The sequence below is a fragment of the Solanum dulcamara genome, chromosome 11 (assembly GCF_947179165.1).
Source record: "Solanum dulcamara chromosome 11, daSolDulc1.2, whole genome shotgun sequence".
Lineage (NCBI taxonomy): Eukaryota > Viridiplantae > Streptophyta > Magnoliopsida > Solanales > Solanaceae > Solanum > Solanum dulcamara.
In genome coordinates, this window is record NC_077247.1 from 57633462 (window position 1) to 57660944 (window position 27483).

General features: G+C 34.5%; 1 protein-coding gene across 17 annotated transcripts; it reads left to right on the forward strand.

The window, feature by feature from the left end:
• Positions 1 to 27387, forward strand: LOC129873714 (uncharacterized). 17 transcript variants are annotated; one of them, XR_008762753.1, is made up of 7 exons: positions 10 to 83; positions 4105 to 4159; positions 4937 to 5109; positions 6377 to 6517; positions 6743 to 7306; positions 8876 to 9118; positions 12260 to 12440. XR_008762753.1 is itself a non-coding variant. In XM_055948878.1 (3 exons), the coding sequence occupies exons 1-3, from the start codon at positions 24842 to 24844 to the stop codon at positions 26666 to 26668; spliced, it is 525 nt and encodes a 174-aa protein (XP_055804853.1). In that variant the 5' UTR covers positions 24827 to 24841; the 3' UTR covers positions 26669 to 27387. The 17 variants fall into 17 exon arrangements, 1 of the variants encoding a protein (XP_055804853.1); XR_008762748.1 differs by lacking the exons at positions 8876 to 9118; positions 12260 to 12440 and adding exons at positions 8315 to 8485; positions 8599 to 8763 and having other exon boundaries at positions 14 to 83; positions 6743 to 7292; XR_008762746.1 differs by lacking the exons at positions 8876 to 9118; positions 12260 to 12440 and adding exons at positions 8315 to 8485; positions 8599 to 8761 and having other exon boundaries at positions 14 to 83.
• The last annotated feature ends 96 nt before the right edge of the window (positions 27388 to 27483 follow it).

The following is a 27483-nucleotide window of genomic DNA, read 5'->3' on the forward strand; positions in this document are numbered from 1 at the left end:
CATCATATACGCTACCGGCATCTGCCCAGGTAATGCTACTGCTCCGGTGACGATGTCCGATCAAAGAGACACCATCTGCCCAGGTAATGCTACTGCTCTTCCCATTATCTTGCTATTCTTCCATCCATTTTAAAAAAGAAAGAGGGAAAATTCGAGAACTCATTATCTTGGAACCGTAAATCAGATTATCTTGGAATTCTTGTATGCATATTTTAAGGAAATTGTAGTTTTCAAGAATATATTGGCATTGCACATATTAAGGAAATTCAAGAAATTCTTTAGAGAAAATTATGTTGTTATTCATGCGGTGTGTGTTAAGGATGTTCGAGATTTTTATTTTATTTTTTTAGGCTCACTCTCTCAGGTGTCATCTTGTATGATTCCACAAGGGTTGTTTAGGGGTTGGTTTTCAACAGCCATCGAGGTACAACTGTCCTGGTGACGATGTCCGAACAAAACCCGAAACCCTAAATCTATTGCTATTCTTCCATCCATAAAAAAAAGAAAGAAGGAAAGTTCGATAACTTGATATTATATTGTCACATTTTCTTGGAACTCTTTAAGAAAAAAATACCCTTTCAAAGTTTCAATACTCTCTATGATTTTACTACGTATTGAATGGAAAGATGTGGAGTTGTTCTTGATTTGTCACTAAATGAACACACTCAATTTGACAGACTTTCGTAAACGCCCTCACTGGCCATTTTCCTTTACATGGTGTAGACTTTTTGACTTTGTTTGTTTCTTAAAATTGGAAGATAATACCATGTAAGAGAATGGAGAATTATATGGTTTTTCTTTTCTGATTTTGTTAATGTTTTGAGGATCAGTAGAGTGGGCTGCTGAGAACATCATAGCTAAGTGACTAACGATGGCAAGTCGTGCTTTCACACAGTTTTAATCGTTTAGACTAATTGCACCTGCGAATTTTTGTGTTGCTTGCAAAAAAGGCAGTGACCGGTGAGGCTCTTCAATGAATTCTTATGTTCCCTTGTTTGCTGCTTCTGATGATGAGGGCATATGCTTTATTCCCTTCTGATGACGTGAGCATATGGTTTAAAGAGGCGATGATGATTTTTGCCAATTTTATTCCCTTCTGAGCTGATTATTTGGGCATTTGAGATTATCCGACCTGTATCATGGCGGGTCATGCCACCAGATTTTCTGGTGATTTTTGCAGCCATGGCGTTGTTGGACTCTCTTTTTGCCTGAGCTTCACACAGATCTGAGCCTAACTTTCTCTGTCAGTTTAGGGAAACTAACCGGTTGGGAAAATGAATAAAGAAAAATCTCAAAAGGGAAAGAATAAGGCTACAGATAGTTGATGATTTTTCATTGAATGGGTGATTGCTTCTCTCTGTATTCAGCCAATGATTTCTGCATTACTGTAAGAATCCCAACTATCCTTCTATCAATTTTATTGCAGGGAGTATATTATTAACAGCTTGCTTGGTTTGTTGTTATATATCGTCAAAGGGTTTCTATACCCTTCCACCCTTTTTTTTCTTTATTTTAATGCTTCCGCCAGAGCATTGAATGTTGCCAGTGGATCTGGTGGAAGCGATGAGGGTGATTATAATCAGACGGCTTGAAAGAGGTGATGATGATTTATGTCAATTTTTATTCCCTTCTGAGCTGATTAGTCGGGCATTTGACGTTATCCAACCCGTATCTTGGCGGGGCATGCCACCAGATTTTCTGGTGGTTTTTGCAGCCATGGCGTGGTTAGACTCGCTTTTTGCCTGAGCTTAAGCACAGATCTGAGCCTCAATTTACTGGACTCCATTACTGTAAGAAACCCTATAACCCTTTTGTCAATTTTAACGGACGGAGTATTCTAACATCTTCAGGGTACTATATTAACAAAAGTTCTGGGAAATGAATAAAGCAAAAGCTCATAAGCGAAAGAATGAGGCTACAGGGATCTGAGGGTTTTGTTCCAAGGGTGGTTGCCTCTCACTAAATCAACCAATGATTTCTCCATTATTGTCTCCTTTTTTGTACCTGATGTGATGCACTTGAGCCGATGGTCTTTCGGAAATAACCTCTCTGCCTCCACGAGGTAGTGATAAGGTCTGCGTACATTCTACCCTTCCCAGACCTCACTTGTGGGATTTCAGTTGGTATGTTGTTGTATTGTTCGTGATGTATTTTACAACCAACCAGTTCGAAGGAAGCAAATGCACTCCAAGTACTTCTAGTTTTCTCAAAATCAAACAAGTAAAAAATATTGATTTACATACTTTACTTCTAAAATATCCACTATTTTTGTTGAACCTAAACTGCCCAAGATCTTTATATGATTTGACTTTGGAGCCTTCAAAGACCTCCGTGGAATGAAGGAGTGATTTTTGTTGGCATTTATGATTTAATTTTTTTGGGGGGTTTGGGAAACGAATGTGAATCTTTGGTTTTGCTTATGTAGAATTGAGTTTGTGTTAGGTTTTGTTTTGTGATAATTGGTTTGGGTTGTTCTCTGTAAAAGTATATTTCTAAACAACTAAGAAGGGTTTATTCGACCTAATTGTACCACGTAATCTTTTAAAAAGCGTTCTGAGTGAGTTATTTAAGCTCCACGCCTTATTTATGCCAAATAACTCAGGAACAAATATGTACAGAATAGAAAGATTCTAACCTCCCAAATAAAGAACTGTTACAAATAATGAAGAAACTAGTAGATTTAGATATGAAGCAATGTAAAATAAACCAAATTTGATACCTGAATATTCGGTTTGATACCTTGCTACTAATTCTTCTTCTGCTTTTGGTACATCAAAAGGTAATCTTTCATACTCGGCGAGAGAAGAAATTAGAAAAACGATAAATCCGACTGGAGAATAAATAAAGAATAAGTGGAAAACAAAACTACCATTTACTTTAATTTACTTAGATTTATTGAATCGATAATGGATTCAATCAAGTAAAGTGAGATAAAATCATTTTTTTGAAACTTGAATGTGGGTGAAATAAATAGGTTAAAACTGGCTAAACATCACTATTTATTACTCATACAGGATTTCAAAGTATTAAAAAGGACCCCCTAACAGTTATAAGGCCCTTGCGTCACAGCTATTCCCGGAGAACAAAATACTATCTCCCATTGATTATGGGAGAACAATGCAAAACCACGTTTCTAGCTTCTTTTTGTTGCAAAACCAACAGACCAATGCTAACAAGGACATGTCGTACATATTTGTTTTACTGGTTGTAGTGCTGTATTTCTCATTACAACGTGTTTGCTGCTTCTAAGATTGACAACTCTTCATGTTTGAACTTTGACTCCTAGTTTTTGCTTACCCAATCATTTCTGCTTACCTTTAAATGGAATTTTGCAATCTTTTTTTCCACATTTACCTCAATTTTCATAAATCTAGATATTTGCTACATCAATCTTCTTGGTCCGAGAGACTAGGACACATCCTTCTGTTGCAATTTCCTAAGACGCCTCATAGCCTCCTACTCATAAGTATGGCGCGCTTCACACCAATGAATAAGACTCTATTTGATGCAGCATGTTGGACACCCTAGGACACTTGAACTTTGTGCTCTGATACCTAATTTGTCACGACCCGACCTAGGGCCTAGTTGTAACACGGCGATCGAAACCCCGAAGGGCTTCAACCAAACCTCTTGTACATATCATAAGCATACATAAGGTAAAGTAAAATCGGAAACATCATAAGAGAGTCTAAACCATGAATAGCAAATGAAGAATGTCACATGACAACATAGACTCGAAACATTTGTCCAACTAGATGCCTCTACTCATGAACATTGGCGGGGGCTAAGATATGTCCCCAGCTCACCCTCCATATGAAACATAACAAAAGGTCTTTGAAAACAATAACCAACTCGATGACTAGTCCTCAATAAATGAGGATTCACTACAAACACCGCCGGATAGGGAAGTTTAACTAGCCACGTGGACAAATATGACCTTCAACCTCAACCTCTACTTTATGAGACAATGTAGGCAAAAAAGTATGCATTAGTACGTTGGAATGAAAGGTTTTGAAGGTAAATTTTTTGAGTTTTAGTTGGTAGTATCCATTAGGATAGGTATAAAACTACTAATTTGGTCTTTGTTCTTGCCATTGTTTACAGGGAAAGTGTTTGCACCTTGGAATTGATGATTGTAGACAAGATGTTGGTAAAACAGGTAATTCTGTATAAGCCTACCTGATACAAGAGTTGACTGTTGTTTGCTAATAAGGAAATTTGTTGGGATTTTTCTTTTCGCATTCATTGTTCGTGATGTATTTTACAACCAACGAGTTCGAAGAAAGCAAATGCACTCCAAGTACTTCTAGTTTTCTCACAATTCAAACAAATATACTTCTAAAGCTGTACTCTGTCCTGATTGATCTTTTGGTTTGCATATATAAACTGGAAGCCCAAAGAGGGTCTTGTATTCTATGAAAGAGTCTCTGCTAAGGTTCTTGTGCATCCCAATGTTTCATACAATTTTGTTGATATTGGTAGGTCTGACTTTGTTATTTCCAGCTAACTTAAGGATATTTCCTGTCTGGTTTCTTAAGATTTTGTTCATTTTCATGGCTTTGCCCACGTGCTACTCCTTCTCTGTTTCCGCTATTGTCCAGTGGGTTTAGGGATTCATCTGAGTTCCCTTAACAAATTGAATGCAAGTGATGGTTCATTCAAACTCTCAGGATACATCTCAGTTCTTGATGTTTACACAGTGAATGGTATACAGGCCCAAATTGATGGATAGGAGATGTGATAAGCTATCTTTTCTGCACTTTGTTTCCCTAATAACCACCGTTTAATTTGCAGGTCCTTCAATATATCTGTAACCACTTATTTTAGTGTATTTTCCTAAACAAAGAAAACGGAAAACTAATCTTTGGTTAGCATTTACTATATCAGATGCTTGTTTTTTACGGTGTTTTTGTTTTCCTTGACCTCCGTAATGTAGATATCAATTCAAGATTTGCTTCCAAAGGACCAATACATAAATATTACTTAATAACATAGCGATGAGCAGCGAAGTCGATCTCAGATATATCCACTGTTTTGTTGAACCTAAACTGCCCAAGATCTTTATATGATTTGAGTTTGGAGCCTTCAATGACCACTGTGGAATTTAAGGTGAGATTTTCTGTTGGTATTTATTATTTAATTGTTTGGGGTTGGGCAACGAGTGTGAGTCTTTGGATTTATTTTTGTAGAATTGAGTTTGTTTGTGTTAGGGCTTTTTTTGTGAGAATCGGTTTGGGTTGTTTTCTGTAAAAAATATTTCAAAACAGCTAACCATTTTTTTGAAAGTTTAATGTGGGTGATATAAATAGGTTAAAACTGGCTAAGCATCATTTTTTGTTACTAATCATATTGGAATTCAAAGTATTAAAAAGGACCCCCTGACCAGCAAGGCTCTTGTGTCACAGCTGTTCCCGGAGTCCATAGAGCAAAATAATCTTCCGGTTGTTATGGGAGAACAATGCAAAACCAAGTTTCTTGCTTCTTTTGGTTGCAAAACCAAACAGGCCAATGTTAACAAGGACATTTCATACATATTTGTTTTACTGCTTCGAGTGTTGTATTTCTTATTACAATGTGTTTGCTGCTTCTAAGACTGACAATTCTTCCGGTTTAAACTTTGTCTCCTAATTTTTGCTTACCCAATCATTCCTGACCTGACGGGTTTAGAGTTAAAACGTTAGTATATCCAATGCAGAGTACAAATTTACGTGTAAAAATTCATTACTTACAACCTTAAAAGTTGAATTCATATAGTTTTAAATCATGAATTCGCCTCATTAAACACTAACAATAAACATTTCAAGAGAGCAAAGGGTTTTGCTACATATTAAACTTTCTCCTAAGTCAAACTCTGGCGATCTATCAAAAAGAATGGAGAAAAAATAATACATGTTAATTGCGGGTTCCCCGATAATGTAGAAACGATTTAGAGGATAAGATACAAGAACATGACAAAAATGAGACTACAGCTGATTAACATGTAAAAAACTTGAGCATGAGTATGAAGCTACTGCTTTGTTTGATGGGCGAGAATGTATTACAACCAATAGTCGTATGAGAGCCAGTAGTCGTCATCACTATTATATTCTTGAATGGCTACACCTTTACCTTTGTTGTTACTTTTGCCGGTAGGTGTAGTAGAATCAGGTGTTGAACAATTCTTCACAGCAGGTGCTGAACTATCCTCCGTCGCCTTGTATAATAGTACTGGTCTCTTTTGGGGTTTAGTGGTTCTTTTCTCGTAAGTGATTTCATAGTAATAGGAGTTATTGACAAGCTGAACATCTAATTTGGCTTTTATATCAGTGACCTTTATCCAATTACATTCTGCACTTGGTTTAGCTCGTCATCGTTCACGGTTACCTTGTCAAAGCAGATGATGTCAAGAATTAACAACTAGTGCTTAGCTACATATTCCTCCCATCCTTTCCCTCCAAGATATTATCCCTTCTTCTCACAAACGGCAGTGACCGGTGAGGCTCTTCAATGAATTCTTTTTTTGGGCGACTTAAATAAGGTAGAGTTGCAGAATACTTTTCACCTTTATAGTTGAATTGGATATCATTGGATTAAATTAATTCAATTTCCTTTTGCTTCGTGGCTATCGTGAAAGTTAGTTTTGTATAATTGTATATATGTAAGTTGCAGTGTTGGGCCCATGCTAAGCACGGGCACATGCCATGTAATTTGGAAAGAAAAATGGCGTTAATAGTGTGGCCAATGAACCTCTCGTGTGGTCCAGGGATATCAATGTCTCAGACTCCTCCATTCTTGGATATCCAAGACTGCATTTGGTGTTCCAAACAATTCACACTTTGGCACCCCAAGATTTGATTCCTATTCCTTTGGCCAACCAGCAGTATCCAGGTCAGGGAGCAAAGGTTTACTTTAGTGTCCGTTTTCTCAAGTATTGGAGCAGATGATATAAGATTATATAATGTTCAGTGTGCATTACTATATGCTCTACATTGATCTGAAGTCTATGTTGCTTTTTGTTAAATATTAGTACCAAGTACTATTTGTTCTTATTTTATATTGTTGGATATCCTAAGTGTTTAATCTAAGATCAAATTTGCAAACCTGGAAACGAAAGTACAACACCTTTGCTCAAGAGCTCTGGTTTTGGAAAGTCTGCATTTGGTATTAATCGGAAAGGAAAGTAGAATAGCATCATACATTGCAACTCCAGAGCTAGATAGCACCAGACCCGGCAGTGCAAACATTCAATCCATTTGTGGAATGCAGACTTATCAAGATAAAAGCCAGGAAGAGTTGAGGTTTGAGGACTACCAGTTAGGTGATAAGGGTATCCTTTACTGTTCTCATATATTAACAACATACTTTTTAATTTCCCCACTTCTGTGCATTCTTGATAACTGAATCTGGGCATGTTCCTCTCTTCTTTTTCTTTTTTGGTTCTATGTTTATGCTTCTTTGTGGGTCTCATGTGTTGGTTCTAGTTAGTTGATATATAGTTTATGTGGTTTTATTTATCCTTCTCCATATCCATGATATATACTTGGGAACAAACATGAGGATTTGTTTCAATAAATTGAGAACACTTTTTACTTTCAGCAATTTCCCATGTTTATTATCGCGAAGAGTTCTTGGTATTATACTCTCTCCTTTTCAATTTGTTTTTCTGGTTTTGAATTGCTGCGGAGTTTAGGAAAGTAAGGAATACTTTTGAAATTTTGTGGTCTTGGACGAAAGATATATAGCATATACTGAAATGTCTTTTAATCTTTTGGTCTTAATCGTGCCATGTGAAAGTTGGAATTATAGAGTTTCCAAAACAGGATAGAAGCATTCTTGTTTAAACGAACTAAAAAGAAAAGTTAGACAAACAAATTAAAACGGAAGAGGTACGTAGACAATCATAAATGACCAGGTGGACAGATAGATAGTGTGCATTCATATTACTCTGGAATACTAGTATTCTTCTTATTAAACTGCCCTTTGAAAAAAACTATCCTTAGACTTCTAACAATAAAAGTTTTAAAGCTTGGTGCAATCTTTCGAAGTCCAAGTAACTTAATTAAAAATTTGACAACCTGTTGTCACGATATTTATTCATCTTATGTGGATTCAGATTCTGCTTCTTCAAATATGTTAGTGCTACCTTTATATGTACACATCTTCCTGTAATTAAGTTGATTAAACGAATTCTTTGGCTCTATCCAAGTAGACTCTGAAGAAAGACCACTTAAGCTATTGCATGGGAATGATCTACAGATACTCTTTGAATATGTTATTCCCATGATTTCTCTGCCAATTGGATTAAGTACAGCTTTCTTTCTTTCCTGTGGTCCAGGTGAGGATTGACATATATAGATGATGCACTTAATACTGCCAATTTAATGTAAGGAGAGATCATATTTACTTTTCTAGAGCAGCGAGGCGGTTTTGGAATTGGTTGAAAAGCTAAATCTGCTCTTTGTGAAAGTAGCTATGCACATTGAGCTGTGTATTCTTCTCCATAAATGTCAGTAATAACTGCAATATCTCAGTGGGATTTCTTGTGCCAACTATTGATGCCTTGTAGTTGTCTTTAATTAGTAATTAGCAAATCAATTCAATCTGCTTTCCTAACTGCAGGGACATTAGCCTTTAATGCAGCACCGAATGCTACATCTGGTCAAACACAAAACATATACTGACTTCAAGGAAGTTTTATGTTGTGCTTGATTGGTGGGAAATCACAGCTGTTATCTTCTTCTTAGTTGGGAAAAACTTGGTCCATATAGTTTTGCTTCTTATTCAACCAATGATCTAAATGAAACTTACAAGATGACTGATTTATTACTCCAAAATAGTGTTTTTAGTTTACACTTTTAAAATTTTCATTCTTTTAAAGTGCATCTCTGTTCTCCAGGTTGCGTGTACTGAAGGACCTGAGAAAATTAGAGAACGGGTGCTATGGGTGCTTCGTTCGATCATGGGAAGGATGGCAATCTGCATCTAGCCAGGGAAGGGGGCCACTCCCATCGCCGAATTGTATATGCTGCTGATATGATAGGTAGAGAGATAGAAAGGGGCCCTATTAGAGGCAGCTGTTAAGGATCCTAATAGATATGTGTTTCAACACCATTTTGCTATAGATTTGTTGACCACTCAGGTAAGTTTATTCCTTTACAGCAACTGTTTGCATTGGTTATTATGGTGAAAACTTTTCTGGTCTAGCATCAATTTGGTCCAAAATGAAAGGTTGTTGCTTTAATCTAATTAAACTTGGCATTATTCTTTTGCTTATGTGTTATAGTTTACTCAAATGACATGCATTCAAACAATTACTGTGTTGGTGATCTCTGGTTCTTTCACCATTAACTTTTATCGTTCTTTGGGCTTAAAGACATTCATGTATTTATGATGTATGAATTTGTGTAGTTGCATTGATCATGATTCTGAAGATGTACCAATGGCATTTAACAAAGTTGCAACTTGACTACATTTGATCTGTATGTTGTGAATACTGTACAGAGATTTGCATATGCCACTGTTTGTGATACTTGACTTCTTATAGATACCTGAAAAATTTACTTTTAATTAATATGCCTTAAAAATAAGTTCTCATCAAAATGGGGATTTAATGAGTTGTTAAACTTGTGCTTGTCTTACATTTTTATTTTCCGATTGGTTTATCTTTTTAAAGATTCACTGTCCTTTTCTGATGAAAGTTGTTGTCAATAACTTTAAACCTGAAAACTTGATTCCAACAGATATACTTAGCACATGGTAAGTAACAGAGAAACTTTATGATTTTGGGAAAACTAGAGCTATTAGAGTTAGCAATTTCTATATTGAAAAACTGAAGATCTTCTCGAAATAGCTCTTATTCCTCTTGTTATTAATCAAGTGGAGTGCCAATGGTTTGAAGTTGTGAAGTCTGTCAGTGAGCCAAAGTTGTGCTTTTGTTGTAGTTATAACTTATTATTAATTACAGCTGCCTACAACTATGGCTATAGTATTATTGATGTAGTTACTTTGTGCAGAAGGCTATCATCCCACTGTAGTGATAATTAAACTAGTTTAATTACTAACTCTTTCTTTTTATGAAATCAACAGAATTTTTGGTGTAGTTGTACTTGGTAATTTTCAGGTTTTGTAAAATATGAAACCTTTATTTTTTTCTATTTTTGATTTGCTATTTAGATTTTATTTGTTAAGTGAAAAATGTTGCCGCATTTATGCTATGCTTAGTTTGTGGGCATTAGTTCAACGAAGCGTAGCAGTTGTCCCTATTCTAGAACTTGAATGATAAATTCGATATTTTACACTGTTAAACTTATATATTATCAGCTTAGCTAAATAGGAGGATACCTGTTCATCATGTGGGAAACATAAAAACTAGAAATACTCAAGAATGAACTTAAGCAGAAAAATAAAGATTCCTCTGTAGAATGTAGCTTCATTCTTTGTTTCTTACATAAATATTTCTAAGTTAGGTCCCTGGGGCAGGCATCTCCCCCAGAGCTTGTTTTCATCGCCTATTTTTTGTCAATTTGGTAGCAATGTGTGATACTAAAAGGAACTCAATGAGAATAGAAGGCTGCTATGTGAACAAAATTCTCAAAGGTCATTAATGCATTTGTATTCTATCGTCTTAACATTTATCTTCTATTTTACTAAAAAAATCTCCATCTTTTGAGTTAGTTATGTTGAATATCCATTTTATTAACATGATATTAGAACTATACCAACACGTCCATGTTGTGATTCTCAATGTTTGTCTCCCTGTTGTGTTAGGGTGCCTCCATAGATTTTCAGAGTGGCATGTTGTCTACAAATGATAGATAATAATATCATTTAAACTTTAGTTGTTTATTAATAATTTAGAATGCTAATACTAAGTTCATACTTGCTTCACATGATGAGGCCTCAAGGACATCAGTAGTCTGTAAAGAGCTTGTTTTCATGATTTCTGGCTATTTCAGTGTCATCATCTTGATGGTACCCACAGGTCCTTGATAACACCAGTTTCTTCTCAAAGATTTATTTTTGAAGATATGCCAAATATCATTCTTTCCCTCTTTAGTTGATCACTTGTGTTCTATTATCTTTTGCTCTTGTTATAATATGCAATGAATTAGTCATGAACAAACACATTATTTGAAAATATTGATGATTTATGTGTCAATTGAGTTGATGCATTAACTTAATTAGCTAGATCCTTTTAAAATTATGAGCAAACACATTCTCTGTAAAAAAATAATCAATGAACATGAAAAAAAACTGTCTGTAAATATTTATGATTTATGCGTTAATTGTGTTAGTGCATTAACTTAAGCAATTTGATCCTTTTTGTTGACCATCAAAATTTTTGAGGAAAAACGATGAGATGGTACACCACTTGAAGGATAAGCAAGAGAAATTTCTTCCTCTTTCTTGGGTCCAATATGATATTTTGGGATTTGAGAGTAAGGCATCATGTCTCTAGACCACGCATGATATGGATCCAGTTGTCTTCTCAGATCCTCCTATTTAATGTCCAAGTTTTATTCACCATTCTATCCAAAATAAAAAAATATTGTCACATATTTTAAGGTTTCACAATAGCCGCAATAATATAATATAGCTAAATCAACTGAAACATATGAATGCTGAGATTCTTAATGAAATGCTTGCTTCGTTGTCAAGATTGGACAAAAAATATGTACTACTTGAGAATAATATTTGTTTCTCACTCTTTTTCCTTGATTTTGCAATTGCAAGTCTATTATTAATTTCTCTGTTGTAATTTCTCGCATTTCTTCAATTTTTTTTGGTTCCACATTAACTACTATTACTTTTGTTGCTTTGTTAGTTTCTTGTTCTTTAATTCAGTTTTTTCTCTAATTTGGGAGAGTTTTATTCCTACGTCTGTTCAACATGTTGGATACTTGTTCGCAAGTAACTCTTATTGGTTTCTTTATTTCATACCACTCTTTCAATTGTCTCCAGCTTTTCAAGGTATCACCATATTATGTATGGTTTTTATGCATTTTTTGCACAAATCTTCTTCAAGCTCAAACTGGATATCTTTCTTAAATTTCTTCGTCTCCTTTGTGCTCAAACTGGGTATCCGTCAGTTGTATCAATCTGTATGCTAAAGTGGGTTACTTAACAGTTGATGATAAAACCCTACAACTCTTTATACATATGTGTACATATATATGCACACACTTGATGCGTTGTCTATTTTGACAAAGCACCGTTCTTATTTGTTGAGTGGAAAAGTTACTACCTTTTAATATATATATTGACAAAACACCTTTTTTAGGTGGGAATGGAAATTTCCGAATTGGGAGAGGATATTCTTACTACTGTGGTTGGTCGTGATGAGTGCTATTATTTTTCTACTTTCTATTGACTTTCTACTTAAGTTTATTCTTGAATTGTAAGTAAGTTCAAATAAAATTTGTGAATAGTTCATAATCTATTAGAGAGGAAGAAATCAGTTTAAATCCTTCGATAGTTGCAAAGGCGGATATTTTCAATCAATAAATAATATTATGGATTTCTTAGATTGGTATGTGATAACTTTTGGCGTTACTGTTGATATTATTAAAAGTGAGTTATTTTTCATGCTTTGTATTCTCTGTACAATATACACATTATTACAACAACACGACTAAGTTGAAATTATTCATTTTGCAATGACATATATAGACTAATTATTTATTTTGTTAAATTAAATCATATGTCTAAATTCACAAGTAGTTTATTATACTAAGGTCATGGTAACGCAAATGGTCGTAGAGTATGTACATGGATTAGTGGTGGTAATATGTATGAATACTCAACTAATTAAGATTAGTTATCTTAGCAAATCACTCAATTATTGGTATTTCACCTAGAAAGCCACCAACCAGTTTAAATAATTTTTCATTAAATTTTATCATTATGAAAAGATTTTTTTAAGCTAAATTTTTAGGACATAAAAAGATATATATTTTAATCATTTTATTGACTCTCCCAACTTGATACGTACCTAAAAAATTATATGGTCGAATATATTTACCAAGATCCTTTTATTTCAGAGAATTTTACATCATAAGCGTTATTGACTGTGTCCGTATGGAATAGTTCTTTATATGTTTAAGCTGATGTTTAACTTTACAACCACTCTTCATTTCACTTTTTCATGTGTACTATTTCAAAAATATATTTTCCTTTTACTTGTCATATTTTACATATCAAACAATATTATTTTATCCATTGCATTAATTGCTCATTTCTCAAATTACCAAAGATATAATACTAAACAACAATTAATAGGAATGATCTAGTAAAGTCGTCATATTAATTATAATTTTTTATAAATATATTAATTTAAATATGACAAGTAAAAATTAACCAAAAAAATATTAGCAAAAAGGTGCATTAATGACAATGTACCGTCATTTGATGATGATTGAGAATACTTATTACATCTAGCACTTTAATTATCATATAAGCCTTTACATTTATTTGGACTCAAATTAATCATAGACTTTTTTTAGTGGAGCCTTAGCACGTGAACCCATAGGAACAGGGCCCTCTTCTTTGGAGGTTTGTTAATTACTATAAACGACGCTACTTGGATGCTTAAAAGGAGTTGATTTGAAATATTAAAATACATCCGATTATTTTGTGTTTTCTTATCGCATTAAAAAACTTATTTGTAATTGTTATAATATATTACTCATCACGTACATGTTTTCATAGAATATTAATTATTCTAACAAATTTATAAAAAATTATATGGTGTTGCACCTGTTCATAAACTAATTGTTTTATATAAATACTACGTAACATTAAAAATGATTGTAATACTTAATTAAATAAAAAATATTTAATTTGTTTTTGAGCGAATCGCTGACTATTTTACTAGTTTAAGTTAAATAAAATAATGTTAAATATTTTGAACGGAAATTACTGTCATCAAAGATAAATGTATGTCCGATTACAAATTTGAAATATGGATATTTGGACAAAATCTATATTTGTTTTTTAAGAAATCTATTTCATATGTACAAAATATTAATTTATAAACTTATAACAACAACAACAATAACCCAGTGAAATCTTACAACGTGAGATCTGGAGAGAATAAAGTGTACTTAGACCTTACTCCTATCAAGATAGGACGACTGTTTTCGAAAGAACTCGACTCAAAAAAAGCATAAAAAGACATTAGATAACTCAGGATTAAAATTTTGAACCATATATTTCATATTCTAAATCGAACTATGAAAATTGTATAAGTTAAATAATTTAAATTATATGAAAGCCTTATTTTTTCCTCTGCTTTCAAATTACGAAAGCCCGCTTATCATATACGCTATCGGTGCATCTTAGAGTATTCCCCGCGTGTATTAACTATTTTTCTCCGCGTGTATTAAATAGTTCGAAAACTATAAAAGAGACACCACCTGCGCATTGTAGACTCACCACCATCATATTGGGGAAGCCCGCTTATCATAGACGCTACCGGCGCATACGCCACCGGATTGCTGGTCTTAACTGTCCGGGTGACGATGCCCGATGACAACCCTTAATCAATTTTACCGGCGATCAATCTGCGGAAGTAATGGTACTGTTCTTCCCATTATCTTGCTATTCTTCGAAGGAAAATTCCAGAACTTGGCACATGTAAAGGAAATTCAAGAAATCTTGGAATTCTTGCATGTATTCTTCTTAAGAAAAAATGTAGAACAGTAAGCGATTGGTATTCTTAAACGCATATTTTAAGGAAATCAAAGAAGTTGTAGGTTTCAAGAATATCAAGGAAATTCAAGAAATTCTTGCAGGGTATATTAAGAATTTGTTTTCTAGTTTTTTAGGGACCTCAATTCGGTCACAGGGGTTGTATTGACGTCCGATCAAAACCCTAAACCCTAAATCAATTTTCCTGCCGATCTATTGGTATTCTACTGCTCTTCCCATTATCTTGGTATTCTTCCATCCATTAAAAAGAAAGAAGGAAAAATTCGAGAGCTTGATATTGTTAGTTTTCTTGGAATTCTTGCATCCAAGCTTTTAAAAGAAAAGTTCAAGAACTTGTTGGCTTTTTGAGGTTACATATTTACTCTCATGGAACATATCCAGGAAATTCAAGAAGTCGTCTAGAAAAAAAACTTATGTTGTATGTTAAGGATGTTCAAGAATTTGTTTTACATTTTTAGGGAGATAGGAGCATTAAGCGAATGCCTAACGCTATTTGGAGTTCGGGGAGCGGGGAGCATTAAGCGAATGCCTGAGGCTATTTTAAGTAGTTTAATTAAAAGAAGTTGTGATTTGTAGTATATGAATGAAGACGCTCAATTGGACAGACTTTCGTAAACACCCTCACTGGTTAGTTTCTTTTACTTGGTCTAGACTTTTTCATTTTTATTGTTTCTTAAAAGTTGAAAATTGTTCCATGTAAGAGAATGGGGAATTATATTTTTATATCTGATTTTGTTAATGTTTTGAGGATCAATAGAGGTGGCAGCTGAGAATATGGCAAGTCGTGCTTTTATGCAATTTTAATCGCTTAGACTAGTTGCACAAAAGGCAGTGATCGCTGAGGCTCTTCAATGAATTTTTTGTTCCTTTGTTTGCTACTTCTGATGACGAGGGCATATGCTTTATTTGAAAATTGATATACCTTTTCTCCTCTTAGTATGCTCCATTCTACTATCATAAGTAACTTTTTTCCAAATGAATATTCTTATATCGCAACTCTATTTCTTTTTTCCATGAGACTTACTTCCTTATAGGACTGTTCTTTTTATGTTTGTTATCTTATAAGTAGTGTACTCCTAGTTTGAACTTAACCTAGTTTCCACCAGGTGTATGTTGTTATAGGCAGTGGGACCTTCTATGTTAAGGTGGATGACAATGGTAAGTATTAGTTTCTTTGACATTGATCTAATGCATTTTGATGTGCAGAAAGTTCTGCTCTGTTTATTATTTTACTTCATCATCTGAAGTTGTACTTTCTTTTGAAGGATTTGTTTTTTCATGAGATGGACTGGTGCTGATTGGTGGAATATATGGTAATCTTTATTCAAAGTGTTGTACTGACATCATCTTTTCTATTGTATTGATGCTGCTGTGCATAATTTCTTTTGCCTGACAACTATGATGTTCATAACTTGGAATGATTGTTGTAGTCTATAGGATTGCATGCATTACTCAACTGATAGGCTGTTTGACGGTTTGTGTTCATTAATATCTTTTTTCAAATGTTCTTTTATTTACGGTTTTTGTGGTTTTAGTTGTAATTGGGCAAACTTGTAGCTGTACACAACACCTGGTGGCTTCATTTGCAATAAAATACTTTCTTTAGCTGGACCTCCCCACCAAAAGAGAAAGGGGGGAGGGGATAGATATGAAATATATATTTTGCTTCTGAAGTTGAGCTGGAACATGCACATTGGCGCATAGAACTTTTAGCCCAGTTTATGGAGACAGTATATGCGCATGTTTGTTTCATCCTCTGTTATATTTCCTTTTTGTCGGCCATTCTAACTATGGTGTCGTATGTTTCCTTTACACCAGCGACATCAAAATACGGCCATCAGATGATATGCATGCTTTCCCAGCAAGCTTTGGCTTCAAAGGGAGGCTCTGAGCTATACTTCTGGCATTTCTTTGTTGGAAATTGTTATTAAAACTCACTGGAGGCCAAAAGAATATCGTAATGTTTTGAAGGTAAAGTTCTTTTGAGATTTAGTTGGTAGTATCCATTAGGATAGGTATAAAACTACTGACTTGGTCATTGTTCTTGCCATTGTTTACAGGACGGCAAGTGTTTGTACCTTGGAATTGATGATTGTAGACAAGATGTGGGTACAAGTATAGGCCTACCTGACACATGAGTTGACTGCTGTTTGATAATAAGGAAATTTGTTGGGATTTTTCTTTTTGCATTCATTGTTGGTGATGTATTTTACAACCAACCAGTTCAAAGGAACAAATGCATTCCAAGTACTTCTAGTTTTCTCACAATTCAAACAAATGAAAAATATTGATTTACATACTTTACTTCTAAATCTGTACCCTGTCCTGTTTGATCTTTTGTTTTGCATATATAATCTGGAAGCCCAAAGAGGGTCTCGTATTCTCTGAAAGAGTCTGTGCTAAGAATCGCCCTTGTGCATCCCAGTGTCTCCTTCAAAATTGTTGATATTGAGAGGTCCATCTCTGTTATACAAGCTAACTCAGGATATTTTCCTTCTGGCTTCTTAGATTTTGTTCATTTGCATGCAGTGAGGATGAATTGCTTCGCACACATGCTCCATTTATTATTTTACTTCATCATCTGAAGTTGTAATTTCTTTTGAAGGATCTGGTGTCTCACGAGATGGACTGGTGCTGATGGAGAAAGATGTGGTAGTCTTTTTGCAAAATGTTGGACTGACATAATATTTTTTATTGTCTTGATGCTTCTGTACATAATTTATTTTGCCCGACAACTAGGATGCTCATATCTTGGAATGGTTGTTGTAGTCTGTAGGATTGCATGCATTACTCAACTAATAGGTTGTTTGACCATTTGTGTTCATTAGTATCTTTTTACAAATGTTCTTTTATTTATTATTTTGTTGTTTTACTTGTTATTAGGTAAGCTGGTATGGCTGTACGCAATACAAAATATTGATTACATTTGTTTTTCTTTTATTGTAAAATGTTCATGTACATCGCATTCCTGGTGCTTCATTTGCAATAAGACACTTTCTTTTCCTGTACCGCGTCCCAAAAATATTATTTTTGTTGATCACTACTGTATGTTGAGTTATTTTGATTATTTATTCTAGCTGAAGTTGAGTTGGAACATACATATAGGTGCTTAGGTACTTATAGCCCAGCTTATGGAGACAGTATGTGTCTGTTTCTTGCATCTTCTGTTATGCTTCCATTTCATTTGGTCATTTTAACTAGGGTTTCAAATGCTTGTTTTACACTAGCGACATCAAAATACTACCATTCAGATGATATGCATGCTTTCCCAGCAAGCTTTGGCCTTAAAGGAGAGGCTCTGAGCTCTACTTCTGATGGTTCTTCGTTGGAAATTGTTACTAAAACTCATGGGATTTCAGTTTCAAGCGCCTCACAATTTGGCACCCCAAGATTTGATTCCTCTTCCTTTGGCCAATCAGTAGTAGCCACGCCAGGGAGCAAAGGTTTACTTTACTGTCCATTTTCTCATGTATAGGAAGAACAACCGTTTTACTTTGGCACATGAGGTGATGGAGCAGACTAATCAACATTTTGAGGGAGAATTTTGTTCTGTAATCTTATGCTCTATATTGATCTGAAATCCTTGTTGACCTATTCTTAAATACTTCTAAGTACTATTTATTCCTACTTCATATTTTTGGATATCTATGTGTTCAATCTTGATCAAATTTGTAAACCAGGAAAAGAAAGTATACCACCTTTTCTCAAGAGCTCTGGTTTTGGAAACTTAGCATTTGGCATTTATGAGAAAGGAAGTAGAATAGCATCATATATTGCAACTCCAGAGAACGATATCACAGGACCCGGTGGTGGAAAAATTCAATCCCATCTGTGTAATATAAAGATAAAAGCCAGGAGGAGTTGAGGTTTGAGGACCACCAGTTAGGTGATAAAGGTATCCTTAACTTGTTCTCTATGTGGATTCAGATTATGCTTCTTCAAATATGTTATTGCTACCTTTATATGTGCATATCTTCCTGTAATTAAGTTAATTGAACAAATTCTTTGGTCTCTGTCCATATACACTCAGAAGAAAGACCACTTAAGCTATTGCATGGGAATGATCTACTGACACTATTTAAATATGTTATTCCCATGATTTCTCTGCCAAATAGATTAAGTACATCTTTCTTTCTCGCCTGTGGTCCAGGTGAGGAATAGCATATATAGATGCTGCACTTAATACTGCCAATTTCATGAAAGGAGATATCATACTTGCTTTTTGAGAGCAGCGAAGCGGCTTTTGAATTGGTCGAAAAGCTAAATCTTCCTCTTGTGAAAGTAGCTATGCACATTGAGCTGTACTCTTCTCCAAAAATATTAGTAATAACTACAATATCTCTGTGGAATTTCTTATGGTGGGTAATGTTATTGCTTACTATTTCTGAAACCAATCTTGTGCCAGCTACTGATGCCTTGTAGTTGTCTTTAATTAGTGATTAGCAAATCAATTCAATCTGCTTTCCTAACTGCAGGAACATTAGCCTTTAAGACCAAATACATTCAGAAGAAAGACCACTTAAGCTATTGCATGAGGATGACCTATAGACACTCTTTGAATATGTTTTTCCCATGATTTCTCTGCCAAATGGATTAAGTACAGCTTTCTTTCTCACCTGTGGTCCAGGTGAGAATTGACATATATAGATGCTACGCTTAATACTGCCAACTTCATGAAAGGAGAGATAATATTAACTTCTCTAGAGCAGCGAGGCGGCTTTGGAATTGGTTGAAAAGCTAAATCTGCTCCTTGTGAAAGTAGCTATGCGCATTGAATTGTACTCTTCTCCAAAAATGTCAGTAATAAACTGGAATATCTCTGTGGGATTTCTTGTGTCAGCTATTGATGCCTTGTAGTTGTCTTTAATTAGTGATTGACAAATCAATTCAATCTGCTTTCTCAACTGCAGGGACATTAGCCTTTAATGCAGCAACAAATGCTACATCTGGTCAAACACAAAACATATCTCCGGGCTCATCCACTTTACAAACATTTGGAAAGGAATATGACGTTAACAGTGTGGCCAATGAGCCTCTGTTGTGGTCCAGGCCTCCAGGGATGCCAATGTCTTAGACTCCTCCATATTTGGATCTCTAAAACCTACTTCATTTGGTGTTTCAAGCAACTCATACTTTGGCACCCCAAGATTTGATTCCTATTCATTTGGCCAAGCAGCAGTATCCATGTCAGGGAGCAAAGGTTTACTTTACTGTCCATTTTCTAATGTATAGGAGGAGATGATCTAGATGATATGAGATTATATACCATTCAATGTGCATTACTATATGCTCTACATTAATCTGAAATCCATGTTGATCTTTTGTTAAAAATTAGTACTAAGTACTATTTATTCCTACTTTATATTTTTGGATATTTTAAGTGTTTAATCTTTAGATCAAATTTGCAAACCAGGAGAAGAAAGTACAACACCTTTGCTCAAGAGCTCTGGTTATGTAAAGTCCGCATTTGGTATTAATCAGAAAGGAAGTAGAACAGCGTCATACATTGCAACTCCAGATAAAGATAGCACAATACCTGATGGTGCAAAAACTCAATCCATTTGTGGAGTGCAGACTTATAAAGATAAAAGCCAGGATGAGAGAACTACTAATTAGGTGATAAAGGTATCCTTAACTTGTTTTCTTATCTGTAGCTAACAAAGAAATCTACATTGTATTTCATTAACTTTTTTTATACTTCATGGATGAATCTGCAGGTCAGAAATGTGGTTCTTCATTTGGTATTTGAGGCACACAGGGATTTGGTGTCATCAACAACACGCGGCCTTTCATATCACCAGTATTTAATCCAGCAACTGTTGATCAACCTTTTTATTCCCTTTTTTCCAAGTACATTTGCAGTGGAAAGAGCAGGGGTTGACTCTCTATCAAATGAAAATTCTACGCAACTGCATCTACCCCATTTCCGAAGTCACATCAGTCCACTTCCCATATATTTCCCCCCAATACTTCATTGTTAAACACTTGTGGCACTGGAAGTCGAGTGGAATCTACTGACTCAGATGTTTCTTTTTCTCCATGTTCAGTCTCACCTTCCACATATCCTTTGCTGGCAAGACCATCCGCCCATGTTTTCGATCAAAAGAACTCTTTTTCTCCCACTCCTGTTTTAACTACAAGAGGCACTCCACTATCCACATTGTGCTTGAATTGCCTAAAGCAGTCTCAGCCTACTCCACCGGGCCTTTGTAATGTTTCAAGCACTCCACTTGCTGTGAGTCAAAATACTGTAATTGTTTCTGAATGTATATGCAATTAGATCTCATTTATGTATCTCTGCCATTTGCTTTCTCTCATAAATAATATAAAAGGCACCTTGTGGTCTCTAAAATCGGTGAAGCACTTCTATTGTGATGTTGTACATCTAAGTTGTTGCTACTCTTGCAGCCTCTGTTCTTTGGTCCTCTGCAGCCAGAAATGACTCCTAAAGTTGGAGCAACACTTCCAACAGCCGACGCTTCTCACCCATCAACAGGTACTTAGTGCAGTATGTCTTACTCTTTTTGAAGTTGATAGTATGTTGGATTGTAATCCATGCAACTAATCCTCCCGGCACCTGTTTTTTTAAGAAGGTGCTAGTTGCTTAGAAATTTGACAAGGAGTTTGTCAGCCAAGTATCAATGACCAACAGTGAGTATCAAACTTAACCATCTATTGTTTTACTTTACTGCGTGTGTTATTAAATGCCTAATTTGACTTCTAGACTTTCCTGACATTCCCTTTATTTCCGCTGCCTCAGTTTTTACTCCACAGTCCTGTTTTAACCTGATCATTTTATTCTTATTTTGTCTCTTCTTTTTCTTGCCTCTGTCATCCTTCTATTTGTACTTTCTCATGCACCAGCTATACCCTAATATATTTTCAGGTTTTACTTTCTGAGAATCATGAAAGCTAATCTGCCACCAATTATGCCTCCTGCTGAAACACAACCTTTAGTCCAAATCTTGTTTGAGCACCCGAATTTGGCAACATCCATCCAGTATGGACTTTCTAGTTTACCTGTAAGTTTCACATTTCTGAACAACTAATTATAATTAATGTTGCTGCTGGATGTGTTCATTGGTCTCGAACCAAGTATCATACTCACTAGCAGTTACATGATGTTACTGGGATTTCTCATTACTATTGCTATAAATGTTATGCACCTTGAAATATATTTATTACCTTTATTGTGTTGTAATTACTGATGCTTTCCTGTCAAGGATGTAACTGCGTCTAGTTGCTGGCCTTTGGTTTTATATTTGTTCTTTTTACTGCATCAAGTAGGTTTATATAAATTAATTCCAGTATTTCTCCAATAAGATATAAACATCAATATAGTTGTCCAAGTTCCAAACGAACTCTTCAAAGTATCAGGCATGATTATGTTTTTATAGCTTCACTATGATTTTTAAACTCATATTGTTTATGTTTAAGGTGAAAACAAAAGTTGTAGGCTATTATGAAAATTCTCCTGTTGTCGGTTGCAGTTTCTAGCAGCCCTTCTCCGATCAGACAAAGATCTTTGTTGATAATTTCACATTCATCTCTAAGTCAGCATAGGTTGCCACCTTAGAAATACAAATCTACAAGTGATAAACCAAACGTGAGAAGTATAATTTTATGTGAGACTTGTTTAGTAGTTCGTGGCATGCTTTGGTTGACGGACCTAAAGGTAAGTTAATTAAGATAAACACAGATCATATGCAAAGATTGCAAGTACAGGTATCCTTTTGGTGAAAAAATACAGGAGAAGTCCATATTTTTCTCTAATCCGAGTAAAACACTGGAAAAAGAAAACGTTTCTGGTGTACTAAGGATAGAAGTCATCATCATTCCAAGGGACTGTGTTCGTCCTACCGCAAAATTTCCACTGGGGGTTGATTCATCTATGATCAGTAAGCTTTCTTTGTTAGCTTTCTTTGTTAATGAACATATGAATGCATGCCTTCCTTTCGTTGATTAGTTAAGCCAGATTCTAATAGATGCATAATTGAATTATCATACTAACATGTAATGTTTTAGTAGATTACTTAATATCTGGTACCATTTTATGTCTTCTCCATCAAGATCCCATTTCCTAAAGCTCTAAGCCTGGAATATCTAATATTTCAAATTAAAACCAATTAACTTCACGGATTGGTGATTCTTTACAAGACTTTGGACACTAGAAAAATTATCATATGTTATCTATTTGAGTATATCCAAGGATATAAAAGTTGACTTGCTATTTACATGTTCCAAGAATTAAGAACCAAACTAACCAAGTTTGCTATTTAATTGCGTAATAATTCATTTTTATGTTTAAAATGTAGGGATGCATGACAGAGACAAAGCTTGGTGATAAGCCCAAGTTAGAGCCTGAAGAGATGCATCATGTTAATTGTGGCGATGATAAGGATGTGGATGGGATAATACCGAATCTCCAACGTACTAATTACTACACAGAATCCTATGGAGGAGTTGATATCAAAGGAGAAGGAAGAAGCTGGTTTTTGTTGCCACGTGAAGGACTTTTTGGTAGGAAGACATAGGTATGGACGCATCAAGTTCTTAGGAAAAACAGATGTCTGGAAGCTTGATCTTGATTCTGCTGTACAGTTCAATCACTGTGAGGTGATCAACTATTTGGATGAGAGCCAGAAACCTCCAGTTGGATAAGGCCTTAACAAACCAACCAACTGAGATAACTCTTCTTAATGTAAAGATGCATCAACAAATTGACTAGGAAGGAGTACAGAGATGGACCAATGGGAGGGCAGTGAAAATTTAGGGTACCACACTTCTAATTGTGAGTTCAAATTTTCTTGGTTGATTTTGTGGCATAACCAAATGTTTGAATTGCAAAGATGTCTTCCAACTGATAGATTTTTACAATTTGCTCATTTTGAGACGGTTGCATAATCTCTACGCAAGCTAGAACTCTCTCTCTTCTATGCACTTTGATCCCCGTTGATCCAAGTTGTTGTGGATCAATGGGGTTATAGTCTGCGTTGAGATTATGCAACCGTGTCTCTTCTTCGAGTGAACTAGCCAATAGATCCTCCAATTGAAAATATAACAAAATGCGTAAGTCATAGGAGGAGTTAAAATACAAATACGTATGATATATCACTTAATTACCTTATTTACTATTTCTCATTACGGGGAAGAAAGAAAATTAAGGAACCTACAAATATTGGAAAAACAAAAATTATAGTTATCCAGGAAAATAATTAATCGTAAAGAAAAAATATAGGAAAATAATTGGTCGTAAAGAAAAAATATACTTGGAGCATAATAATAATAAGTTTTTTAGTGATTCTTCAACTTAGGTATGTAGATTTGTAAATATTATTCTATAATTGAGGTATAATTTTTAAATAATTTAAATATAATACATTTTTTGTATTAAAACATGTATTAATACAAAACAAATTCACATAATTAAACAATTTCTGAAAATAGAACTTATGGTTTACTTCCTTCGTACATCTTTACTTATTTATTATATATTAAAAATAGTTATCCAATAATACTTATTTAATTTGAAAAATTAAGAGATAATTTACCTCTTTATATCTATTCTACCTTTGCTATTAAATAATATTCAATATCTAATACATTTTTCAAAGCATTAAATTTAAATTTAATATATTCAAAAAATATTTTGAGCAAAAAATAAAGTAGAAAATAAAATGACCCATTCTAGGTAATTCTGATAAAAAACATATATTTCTCTTATGTTTATTTGATTTTTTAAATTTTTTTTTTCGTTGTTTTGAATATTTTGTCTTTTTGCATTGTGGTTTGGTGAGCTCCTTTTTCTTCTACATATATTGTTATTTGCCTACATTTATCGATTTATAGTTTTTGTAATATTTAATTAATGTTAAATAATTTAATTTTTAATTAATCCACTTTTGATTTTTCGATTAATGATTCTTCAATTTAGCTATGTACATTTGTAAATGTTATTCTATAATTGAGGTATAATTTTTAAATAATCTAAATATATTTAAAAAATAAATTAAATATGTTTGCTCATATATCAAAAGGACATAATTTAAAAAAATATCAAATTAAATAAAAAAAATTGGGGAGGAAAAAAAAGGTGTTTAATGTGGCTTAAACGGTAAGCTACACGCTTGCGGTTAAAATCTGGGCAGAGATTATGCAATCGGCATCTCTTCTTCTCTATTTATACCACTATTGCCATTTATTCACACGTAGGAAAACAATAAATACTGCTCTGCTTCTTTGCTTTATCTGTCTCAAAAATGTCGATATTTTCCTTAATCCTTTTATATTGTCCTGTGTTTCTGGGTTTTCTCAATGTAAGTATTTTTTCTTGATAACTGAACATCTGGGTACTTCTCTGGAATCTTGCATGTTGGTTCTAGCATATCCATGATTCTTGACAACAAGAATTTTTTCGACAAACACACTGTTTAATTTCTCCACTTTCTTGCATTCTTGCATATTCTTGATACCTGAATTTGGGCATGTTCCTCTCTTCTTCTTCTCTTTTTTCTCGGTTCCGTGTTTATGCTTTCTTTGTGGGTCTTGCATATTGGTTCTAGTTAGTTGATTTATTGTTTATGTGGCTTATTTTCTCCTTCTAATCTCTTTCTATATATTGCCAACACTTCTTACTTTCAGTAATTTCCCATGTTTTAGTGTCGCGAAGAGTACGTTCTTGGTATTAATTACTACACATAGACTACCAGGTGGATAGATAGTATTCTTTATTAAATTGTTCTTGAGAAAAAAAGAAGAAAAACTGTCCTTAGACTGTTAACAATTAAAGTTTTTAAGTCCTTTAATTTTGACCTAATTAAAAATTTGATAACCTATTGTCACGGCATTTAATTTATTCATCTCATGTGGATTCAAATTCTGCTTCTTCAAATATGTAATTGCTACGACAATATGCACATAGTAGTTGTCTTCTTGATGCCTGTAATTAAGTTGATTAAACAAATTCTTTGGTTACATAATTAATATAGAGATCTTTTGACAGCTTCAAGCCCGTCATGTAGCAACATAAACCTATTTGGTTCTACATCCGGAATTCAACAGACTAGCAATTCCAGTGTGTTTGGAACAATAACCTCATCTCCTTTTGGAAGCTCAACATCTTTTGGCGGTAAAGACTTTTTTTATGACATTTTTCAGCTTGCATGATCACATCCAAACCAAAAGGAATAGGGTGTACAATTTTTCAGCTGCCTCTGTTTCTAGATTTATTTTGAAACATTAATATGTCTTATCAATTGAAGTTTCCATAAAATGCTCTCTCATCTCTGTCTAAATATGCTCAGAAAAAAACCACTTAAGCTATTTCATGGGAATGACCTATAGACACTATTTGAAATAGGTTGTTCCCATGGTTTCTCTGCCAAATGGATTAAATACAGCTTTCTTTCTCGCCTGTGGTCTAGGTGAGGATTGGCATATAATATAGATGCTACACTTAATAATGCCAATTTCATGAAAGGAGAGATATCAAATTTACTATTCTAGAGCAGCGAGGCAGCTTTGGAATTGGTTGGAAAGCTAAATCTGCTCGTTGTGAAAGTAGCTGTGCACATTGAGCTGTACTCTTCTCCAAAAATGTTAAAAGTAATAACTGCAATACCTCAGTAGGATTTCTTATGGTGGGTAATGTTATTGCTTACTATTTCTGAAACCAGTTATTGATGCTTGTAGTTGTCTATAATTAGTGATTAGCAAATCAATTCAATCTTCTTTCCTAACTGCAGGACCACATGTCTTTAATGCAGCAACGAATGCTACATCTGGTCAAACACAAACGTATCTATGGGCTCGTCCACTTTACCGACATTTGGAAAGAAATATGACGTTAATAGTGTGGCCAATGAACCTCTGGTGTGGTCCGGGGATGTCAATGTCTCAGACTCCTCCATTCTTGGATATCAAAGAGCTCTCCTGCATTTGGTGTTCCAAGCAACTCACACTTTGGCCCCCCAAGATTTGATTCCTATTACTTTGGCCAACCAGCAGTATCCATGTCCGGGAGCAAAGGTTTACTTTATTGTCATTTTCTCATGTATTGAAGCGGATGATATAAGATTATATACTGTTCAATATGCATTACTATATGCTCTACATTGATCTGAAATCCATGTTGCTCTTTTGTTAAATATTAGTACCAATGACTGTTCTTATTTTATATTTTTGGATATCCTAAGTGTTTAATCTTAGATCAAAATAAGTGGCTAGCAACTGGATATGTTCGAACAATTGATCGCGCCCTTAGTCTCCTGGAGTGGTAGGTCGATGAAGCTTTACAAAAAGCAAAGACACTCCTGGCACAATCACTTGTTCTAACATATCCATTTGCTAAAAATTTAATTGGTCTGATCATTCTTATGTGATTTTTCTGTTTAAAGATATCTGACGTTCACCATGTCTTAGCTAGAAAAATCTTACTCTATTAGGTAAAATTTGAAATTTAAGAACCTTTTTAGAAACAACTAAATTCATTGTACTATGATGCTTTCCTTCGTTACCAACTTTAAAGGGGATTGAAGTTGGTTTGTTCATGATTATTTTTTCACTCTGCTTTCATCAAGCTGAATAAATCAGAGAGTAATTACTGATTACCGGTATCGAAATGAGAGGCCTGCTGGCAGTTTTGGTTTATAAATTTATTTTTGTGTTTTCTTTATGCTTTTAGTAAAATGCTACTGATTTCTTCAGGTCTGAGTATTAGCCTGCCACGGCAGGTCTAAATTGGTTTGTGACAAAATAAATTACTCTTTAACATTGGCACAATTATGACTGAAGGGA

Bases quoted from the DNA above. Each gene is read 5' to 3' on its own strand.
- LOC129873714 (XM_055948878.1), top strand. From the start codon at position 24,842: ATGCAATCGGCATCTCTTCTTCTCTATTTATACCACTATTGCCATTTA. The intron at 25,005-25,690 runs GTAAGTATTTTT...ATCTTTTGACAG, and splicing joins TGTTTCTGGGTTTTCTCAAT to CTTCAAGCCCGTCATGTAGC. The intron at 25,817-26,432 runs GTAAAGACTTTT...TCCTAACTGCAG, and splicing joins AAGCTCAACATCTTTTGGCG to GACCACATGTCTTTAATGCA.